General features: G+C 66.6%; 1 protein-coding gene across 3 annotated transcripts; it reads right to left on the bottom strand.

Moving 5' to 3' along the window:
• Positions 1 to 2,114: 2,114 nt before the first annotated feature.
• ENTPD2 (ectonucleoside triphosphate diphosphohydrolase 2) lies at positions 2,115 to 7,336 on the bottom strand. Of its 3 annotated transcripts, none has more exons than XM_045561994.1 (9): positions 7,151 to 7,336; positions 5,597 to 5,714; positions 4,880 to 5,030; positions 4,535 to 4,694; positions 4,229 to 4,456; positions 3,586 to 3,840; positions 3,389 to 3,508; positions 2,443 to 2,577; positions 2,115 to 2,358 (listed from the first exon to the last, which is right to left on the bottom strand). In XM_045561994.1, the coding sequence occupies exons 1-9, from the start codon at positions 7,265 to 7,267 to the stop codon at positions 2,155 to 2,157; spliced, it is 1,488 nt and encodes a 495-aa protein (XP_045417950.1). In that variant the 5' UTR covers positions 7,268 to 7,336; the 3' UTR covers positions 2,115 to 2,154. The 3 variants fall into 3 exon arrangements, with proteins under 3 accessions (XP_045417950.1, XP_045417951.1, XP_045417952.1); XM_045561995.1 differs by lacking the exon at positions 7,151 to 7,336 and adding an exon at positions 6,125 to 6,976; XM_045561996.1 differs by lacking the exon at positions 7,151 to 7,336 and having other exon boundaries at positions 4,880 to 4,959; positions 5,597 to 5,678.
• Between the last annotated feature and the right edge of the window lie 1,793 nt (positions 7,337 to 9,129).

The raw sequence follows: 9,129 nt of genomic DNA, 5'->3' as shown, positions 1-9,129 counted from the left end.
TCGCGCGGGGAGTGCGCCTGCGCGCCCCACCTGCGGGGGCGGGACGGCGCCTCCAGGCTGCGTCCCCTCCCCCTCCCCTCCCTCCAGCTCTGGTCTCCTCTCTCCCAGCCTCTCCAGGCTTCGGGCTGCCTCGGCACCTGCGGGCTCTGCGCCGGGTTCTTCCTCGTTCCCCAGAAATCGGGCTGGCATTGGCCAGGGGGCTTTCCCGGGACGCGCTCCCTCCTGGCCTCTTCCCTGTCTGCCAGCCCGCACCCGCACCCCTATGGAGCGGAGGATTTGCCCCAGCCTAGAGGCGGGAGCGCACGGGAACGCAGGAACACCAGGCGCAGACACTCAGGTGCACCGGGATGCACAGGTGTGCCCGAGAGGCACTGAGGCACTCCGAAACACACCCAGGCGCGGAGCCAGCCGGGTCCTGACTGCCGCTCTCAGTGAGGCCACCAGGGGGCAAAGTGACCTGGGGCTGCTGCTGACAGCCGGCTGGGAGCTGTCCAAGGTGTTCACCGTCCCCAGGTGACCGCCTTTAGCGCCTTGGGGCCCGGCACAACGAGCAGCCGGGATGCGCTCCGTACTCCTCACCCGTGGCCTCCGGAGAGCAACCGCCCCCCGGAAACCTCCCTCTTGCTCAGTCATTGAGAGAACAGGATGAGCCCCCGCAACCCGGTGCCGCCTCTTCTTGGCGTCTCAGAACCCGTCAGCTTCGTGAAATAGCTCAAGAAATCGCAGCAGAGTGGGGGGAGGAGGTGCGCAGAATAAGAACCACCGCCCCCCCCCATGGGCACCGGTCAGACAGAAATAGTGTCTGAGCTCACTTCCCAGAAAGGTGGGTGGTGGGAGAAGTAGCCAAGTCGCCAAGAACGCGCCTTCCCATCCTGGAGAAAACAGCGCTTGGGGGCGGGGCTGCGGGAGCCCCGGATGCCTCCTGCGGGCGCAGAAAACTCAGTACCCAGGTGAGAGGGGCAAGGTGTCGCAGTGCCACCGCGTGGCTTGGCTCTAGATCCAGGCTCTTTGTGAGGCTCATCCCTCCCTAGGATGGGGCCCTGACCTCATCTCCCGCCCCACACCACCTCCTGCCGGGCTTGCCCTGCCTCCACAGTCCCCACCGGTGCTGACTGCACCCTAGGCAGCTGCCTCGGCACTGCCTCCCCCTCCACCGCCTCCCCGGCTCCTACCCTAACCCCCCCTTTCCCCCTACTGTAGGTCAGGGCCCAGCATCCAGGCCCACCTAGGTCACAGGTGCGGTTGGGGGGTTGTGGGGCTCTGCCAGCCGGAAAAGTCTCAGGGACGCTCCTTTAAGCTAGTCAGCCTGCAGCTACTCTGGGACACCGCGACAGGGCAGGGGAGCAGCCAGGGCCCCGGGTCTGCGCCCAGAAAGGAAGCGGGAGGAGCTGACGTCCACCCTGGGGACAGGGCCAGGCCTGCGTGGCCAGCACAGCTGGAAGGAGGGGGACAGGCGACAAGAAAGATGCACTTTCACTGCTCAGGGAAAAACTTTTTATTACAAAATTTTTACAAGTATGCGCTGGGCTGGCTCCCAGCCTGTGGGCTCTGACCCTCCCTCCAGTACAGACCCAGATTCTCCAGAGGGGGGCGCTCCCAGGAGCCTGATTATCAGAACAGAGGCCCCATTCCCTAGAGATCCAGCCCTGACTCACAAGCCCAGGGATTCCCCACCCCCCAGGAAGAGGAGAGAAGCACAAAGCCTGAGGCAAAGCCCAGGCTGGAGGGGACTCCTTTCCCCATCACGGCCCCCTGTGGGTGTGGGCGCCAGAGCCTCAGTCTTGGTTCCCCTGGCTGCCTTAGTGGCAGAGACGCTGAGGGTGGGGTGGAGGGTCGTGGGGACACAGGGGGTGGGGGGACCCAGGGGGGTGGAGAGGAGGGGTGGGAGGACACCGGGGGTGGGGTGGAGGGGTGGGCAAAGGGTAGGAGATGCAGGGTTGGGGTAGAGGGGTGGGGGATGCAAGGGTGGGGTGGGGGAGGGCTGGGAGAGGGGGACGCAGGGGTGGGGGGGCTCAGGAGTGGGGCGGGGTGGGGGAGAGCCGGGAGAGGGGGACGCAGGGTGGGGTGGGGAGAGCCGGGGGAGGGGGACGCAGGGTGGGGTGGGGCGGGGCGGGGGAGGGGGCGCAGCGGTGGGGCAGCGGCACGCGCCCGACCCTAGATGCGGCCCGGCGACTTGGCGGCGCGCAGCTGGCGCAGCAGCAGACAGAGCGCGGTCAGGAGCACAGCCGCGAAGAGCAGCAGCAGGACGACCCAGGAGCTGAAGTCCGTGCCCTTGCGCAGCGCCGGCGGGTCGGCGGGGATCAGGTTGGTCAGGTTGAGCATGTAGCCGAGCGCCCAGCCGACAGCCGTGTCCGCGGCCTGCGGGCGAGGGGCGTGGCCTCAGCTCCGGGGCGTGGCCTCCGCCCCGGGGCCGCCCCCCCCTCCGCGCCCCGCCGGCCCCACCTTCTTCTGGAAGGCCACGCCGCCGAAGGTGCGCGCGTCGAAGCCGTAGCCCCGGCTCAGCAGCTGCTGCACGAACATGGACCCCGCGCAGTAGTCGGCCAGGCGAGCCCGCTGCCCTGGCGCCCGAGCCTGCAGCTGGGACGCGAGCGGGAGGCCGTCGGTCGGCGACCACCGAGAGGTCTTGGCCTCCCGGGAGAGGTGGCTGGCGGCGTGCTGCGCCCTCCCCACGCACACGGCCCCAGAAACGGCGCAGCAAGACCGAGTCCAAGGGGGCAGCCCCCGCAGCGGCACCTCTCCCGTCTCTCCCCAGCCAGCACCTGCGCCTGGAAGGCCAGCGCGGGGCTTGCCTCCTGCCCCCTAAACCCCCTACCCCTAGTCTGCATGAGACGAGGCACAGAGAGGACAGGAGGGGGCGTCTGTCACCACCCAAGTCCCGCAGATGCTCCCACGTTTCTCCCAGAGCGTCCTGTGGTCACCTCACACTCCATATGCCCAAACTTCTCCATCTTTCCTTGCAAGGCACCAGCGTCTGACCAGTGGCAGAAGCCAGAAACCTGGGTGTTGTCTTCAACCCCTCACTCCCTGACCGCGATCCCTGCCAGTTCTACCTGCTGAGTCTCTCCTGAATCAACCAACCAACTTCTCCATGGTTGGCCACTCCCGACCGCCTCCCGTCCAGCCACACTCCTCTCCACTCTGTCTGCTCCAGGCTTCCTGCTGCCACAATGCCTTGGCTCCAGCTTCCCCCTCCACCCTCCAGGTCTTGGATGTAGGGTCAGGTGTGAGGGAGACCTGAAACCCTGGCTCTCCTGGCTCCCAACTCCTGGCTGCAGCCTGGCCACTGCTGCCGTCTGTAGCACTTGCCACCGCCCCTCCACCCTGACTGGGGAGGTGGCCGGCTGAGCCCTGCTGTGCAGCCCTGGAGGAGGAGAGGAGCAGGCTTCACCTCAGCCCAGGTTTGGTTGCACACGGTCACTGTGGCCGCCTCCAGCTGCTGCAGGGTGACCACAGGCAGCCCCATCACAGTCCTCAGGAAGTCCACGGTGTAGAAGAAGGCAGAGAAGGCCTGTGGGCACAGTCATACTGTGGCCAGGCCCCCAGTGCTCAGGGCACCTGCCAAGACCCCTGTCTGCCCAGACTCACGATAAAGTTCCCAGCCACGGGGGGCTGGAAGACCCCATTGAAGGAGCATCGGGAGAAGCGGCAGGAGGAGAAGCTGAAGAGCCTGGAGACAAGGTCGCGGCAGAGGGCGGGGTCGCTGCTCCCCGCTAGGCTGACCCTGGCGCTGCTGTTGAAGGCCTGGGGCTGCTGGGCCACGGTGCACGGGGACTGGTACACATCCTGGAGCAGCACTTGGGTAGAGTAGCCCCTCGGCCAGCAGGGGTGGAAGCCGTGGGTCTGGGGGACCATCAGGGTGACTGGGTGCACCACACCCACCCCAGGGGACCTGCCTGATCAGTCTCCCACAACTATGGCAACATCACTGCTGTGCGCAGGAGCAATCTGTGGCTCCCCGTTGCCTGCTGGACAAAAACCAAATCCCTTGGCCAGGCATTCAGGGCCCTCTGAGAGCTGTGCCTGGCGCTCCTTTCTCCAGGCCCTTCCCCAGCTATTGGCTCTTGCACACACCAGGGCCCGCCCCACCTGTCCCTCTAGCCGATGAAATCCCAGCCTGGAGAAGCCCTCCTCAGTATGGCCACTGTCCAGCCCCTGTTCTACACACCCACCTCTGCTCAGCCCGCCAGGAGGGGACAGCACAGTGTGGGAGAGCAGGGTGGAGGGGCACCTGGAGGGCACTGGCCAGCAGTCTCCGGAGGATCTGGTCGCGGCCATAGCAGAGAAAGCTGTGGGTGTACACGCGGTAATGCTGGCCATAGAGCCGCAGCTGGACCTCACTGGCTGGGTCCTCAGCTGGACTGGCTGTCTCGAAGGTGATCTGTGTGGAGGCACCCCCCAGGTCCATGGCCCCCAGCGTCCCCTTCCTTGGCCGGAACCACCGGCCCACCCAGCCGTACTGTGGAGAGTGGAGTTTGGGTCAGCAGGTGGGTGGGCATCCACGCCCCCGGCTCACTTGGCTGGCTGCTGGGCCCACCTTGATGAAGTTCTCCAGCAGGTAGTTGGCAGTCACCCAGCCAAACACCCCCTCGTCCTGGCCTGAGAGGATGCGTGCACCGCGGAAGTCAAAGGGGTACTGGGTCAGCGTCTGTGTCACTGCTGCCAGCACATTGGCTGAGGCCTCTGGACTGGTCAGGCTGTGAAACAGGGTGGACTTTAAGCAGCCTGCTCCCCGGTGGCCATGATCCTGCTGCAGGGGTGCTTGGGGTCTGCCCAGGAAGAGGGCCTGGCCCAGGGCTGCTGCTGAGGGTGTGTTGGGCCTGCCCTGTGCTGGGGCTGTCGTGGGGGCCCAGGAGCAAAGTCAGAGGACAGGCACACTCACTTGAGCAGGCGCATGCCCGCTGTGGCTCCCAGGTAGAGGGGCGTGCCTGCGTGTCTCTCTTTGGGCACATCGCGAAGCGCCTGTTCAAGGCATTCAACGAGACTCTGGCCAGCCCCAGATGGGTTGTCTGCATAGCTGGAGATGCCCCCACCTAGAGGGAAGGTTCGAGGTAGGCCCCTGCCTGGTGGCCCATAGGCCAGCGGGGCTGAGGGTCTAGGGCTCCAAGACCAGAGGGCACACCTTACCCGTTTGAGTCCCCAACGACACTCAGTTTGGAGACAAAGGAACCCAGGTGCCACCCAGAGTCTCTGAGGCTGCCGCCTGCTGAGTGGGTGTGGGCACAGGTGCTAGGACAAAGCACTGGGTGTAGTCCACATGGCCTAGCCTAGTGGGGGCCTGCCTGGATGTGCCCACCAGGTCCTCTGAGGCCCTCCTGCTCCATCTAGGGTGTAGAGGCCAGTCGTGGGCTGGATGAGGCCCAAACACTCCACCTGCCACCTGGGCTTCCTTTCTAGAATGCATGATGCCCTCAACCCCTCCCAGCCTCAGAGGGCCCAGCCTCTTTCTGGGGCTTCTGCCTGGGGTGAGCCCCACGCAGCACCAAGCAAAGGGGCCTAACTACGAGGACCTGCATCAGCTAAGGCTGGAGAGGGTCCCTGAGGCCCTACAGTGAATGGATGTCCAGGCTGGGGAGTGTTCAGGGCTGAGGGGTCTCACCTCGAACATCACAGGAGCTGTGTTGGCCCACTATGCCTGTGTCATTCTCCTTGTCCGCCGGCCACTTGTAGACAAACATGGATGTGTGTGAAGAGCCAGCATCCAGCACGATGCCATACTGGGGGGGTTGGCGAGTAGGGAGTCAGCCTGGGGGGTCCAGGGGCCCTGGAAGCCACGCCCTTTGGGTCCCCCACCCCCACCCTATCACGTGGCAAGCTTCATGCTGATGCTCAGAGAAGGCCAAGGACAACCACAGTGATGCAGCTTGACTGGACAGAGAATGGCGAGAACATGGCCAGGAGCCCCAGTGGAGATCTGGTCTCCTCTGCCTGCGTGAAGCCAGCACACCAGGACTGGCCAGGGCCAGCTGTGGGGCTGTGCCTGGGACTGAGGGTCCCGGCACCACGTTTGGAACTTTTCCCTGGGAACATGAGGTGCCCAAGCTCAGGAAGGGAAGCCTAGCTGTGGCAGGACTCTGGGCTGCCCTTCCCTTCCCTCTGCCTCCCTCTGCTCTGACCTCAGCCCCACCTGAGGGTGCTGAAATAGTGGCCCCCAGGGAGGAAGGCTGAGCTGAGGCTGGACGTGGGTCTCAGATCCATGCTGACCCTGCTTGAAGACACCCCCTCCCTTGAAGACGCTGCAGGGCGTCGCTGCATAGGCCTTAGCAGTAGGGACAGCTCTGCACCCCACTTCAAAGGCCTGGATCCAACTGGGAAAGCCCGGCTGGAGACCACGCCTCCGAGGCCCTGGATGCCAACGCCAGCCTGTGAGAGGGCTGTGCCAGTGCCTCCCCCCACCAAGGAACTCCCCCAGAGCCCAGGGAGCACGAACGTGCCAGCCAGTCCACCTCCGCCAGCTCCACTCGGTGGTCCTGCACCCGAGCTCCGCCCTTCGGACCCCCGTCCTGGGCACAGCGGGCTCAGCTCTCTGCCCCACCCCCCACAAGCCTAGTAAAGGGTTAAAGGAGCCGCCCCTCCAGGCAGCCGGGGGAGGGGGAGATCCAGGCTAGCCGGCTCTAACCCCTTTAGGACCAGCAGGGCCTGTCCCAGCCAAACCCTCTTCACGGGCAGCTCCCGCACTGTCGGGGCCACCGGAGTGGCGGCGAGGGGGCCCTGGTCCCTGTTGCTCCTCATCTGGGCCAAACTCTGAGCCGCTGCGCGTCTAACGGCGCACTCCGGGCGGTGGTGCAGGGCAGAGGCGGCACAGGGTGCCCCTGGGGGCCGCGCTGGGCTGGGGAGCTCGAGTCTGGCCGAAGCCGGGGGCGCCCCGGGGCGCGATCGGGGACACAGCCTCCGGGCCGCGCTGACAGGCTCCGCGGCGGGCGCGGGATTCCCAGGACCTCGGCCTCCAGCACCGACCGCGTCGCCCCGGAAGCGCCGCCGCCGCCCCCGAACCCGGGACCCCACCCAGCCCGGGTGGGAACAGAGCGCGGTGGGGGGCTCGGGCGGACACACGAGAGCAGCCTGGGTCTGCTTGGGCTCCGAGCCGCCCGCGCCCTGCTCCCGGGCCAGAGCCCACGGCGCCCGGGACTGTGCCGGCGGCCCGGGCGCGCACCTTGAGGGCGGGCGGCTCCCGGACGTCGCGCGTGGGGACACACAGCAGCAGGAGGCCGGCGAAGCCCGCGGCGGCCAGCAGCAGCGGCGGCAGCAGTGACAGCATCTTCCCGGCCATGGGCGGGCGCGCGGGAGGTCCAGGCGTGGACGCAGAGACGGCGGGAAGCCGGCGGGCAGAGGCGGCCGGGTCCGCGGGACTGAAGAGTAGGGGCCCTGGGCGGGGCGCGGGGCGGGCTGGACACGCCCACTGTGGCCCCGCCCGCGGGCGCTACCGGCCCCGCCCACCGCTCTCCGGGGCTGGGCCGTGAGCGCAGGTGAGAGACGTCTGCGCGGCTGAGTCATCAGCGCTCGCACCTGGGTCCTGCCCGGTGCCCCGCGGCTGTTGCCCAGCCCTCCTTCCTGCCCCCGCAGCACAAGGATCCCACGCTGTCCGGGGAGTCGCGGAGGCGGGGACCTGGCATGGGGGAGCGGGGCTGGCTCGAAGAAGTCTTGCTCCGAGAGTGCTGCGGCCGGAGAGCTCCACACGTCCCTGGCTGGCTCCAGGAGCCACGTGGGTTCCAGACCGCGGGCTCAGGAGGGAAGAAGGGTCTGCGTCTGCTCGTGGAATGAAGCCTGCAGCGCCGACCCCAGAGCTGGTGAGGACCAGGCTGGCCTGTGAGATACCCTCCCTGCCAGAAGGGACCAGCCAGCCTGCGGCGCTGGGCCAGGCCTGGGCTGCGTGGCTGGGGGCGGTACCGGTCAGCTCCAAGGTCACAGAGCTGACCGGCTTGGGCTTGCCCTTGTCCTAGGCGCTCGAAGCCAAGCAGCATGAAGGGCTAAGTCAGATCTAGCTCACACAGCCTTGGACTTAGGTGACAGGTGAGGACACAGAGGTAGAGAAGGGCAGGGGTGACCACTGTCACGCCAAGCCCAGAAACAGGAAAGAAACTGAGCTCAGATGGGGCCCAGTGCCAGCCCCCTGGCCCAGGGCCTTGGCCATCCCTGCTGCCCCCTTTGCCTGGGGGACACAGAGGCCTAGACTGTGGAGGCCAGAGGAGACTTTCCCAGGAGGGGAGCAGGTAGAAGGGAGAAGAGGCCCCCAGGCCAGGCTCAGGGTGCTGGTCAGCAACTGGTTCCTGGAAGCTGGCCAGGGAGGGCAAGTGCTCAGCTGGCCCCAGACCCGCCCCCTGCCCCTCCACCACGGAGTGTCTGGCCCCTCTGCTGTGACCCTCACACACCCTACATGCCAGCCTGGCTGGCGGCCACTCTCCTTCATGCCCTTGGCAGAATGGGAATTCCAGTACGAAGAATGCCAGCCTTACAGTGCAGGGAGCCGTGTGGCGAGACCACCCAGGGTGCACGGCCAAAGGGTGGCCTTTGATGGGGCCAGGGTCTGGGCAACGCCCTGGCCATCTGGAATGGGCAGGGACAATTGGGCTGGGATTGTGCCTGACTGGAGGGTCTGGAGGCCCAGCAAAGGCGTCTTTCTTCTAGCTCAGGACCCCAAGGGACGGATGGGAGCTCCAGAGGTCATTCAGCCTCCTCAAAGCCCAGCCTGGAGCCAGGCCTGGCAGGGCCCCAGAAGAGAGTCTCTGGGTGTGGTCAGTGCTGGGCTCCGGGCCCCAGTTTCCCACCAGCATCTCCCCATGCCCCAGGCCCTTCCTTCCAGAAAGGAAGGCCCTGGAAGCCCAGAGGCAGGACAGTCATGCATACTGCACACCACGCCTTCTTTTCAGGCGCACAGGCAGCCCAGAGGGAGCCTAGCACCTACCCCGACCCTGCCGGTCCTCCAGTGCCCCCGTTGTCCTCCTGCCAGGCCCAGCGGGGCTTCCTGGTGTTCTGGACTGTCCTTGCCGGACAACAAACCCAGGCCTGGAGCAGCAGGAGCCTGCCAGGCCTGAGAGGACGGCCCTGCTCCTGGCCCGGTGCCCAGAGCAGCCTGTGAGGGGAGGGAGGCAGGAGCAGGAACAGTCCACAAAGGCTGAGAGGCGAGTTCTGTCT

Source organism: Lemur catta, chromosome 10, assembly GCF_020740605.2.
Source record: "Lemur catta isolate mLemCat1 chromosome 10, mLemCat1.pri, whole genome shotgun sequence".
Lineage (NCBI taxonomy): Eukaryota > Metazoa > Chordata > Mammalia > Primates > Lemuridae > Lemur > Lemur catta.
Note: the sequence above shows the minus strand (reverse complement) of the source record. Positions and strands in the feature narration are given on the sequence as shown.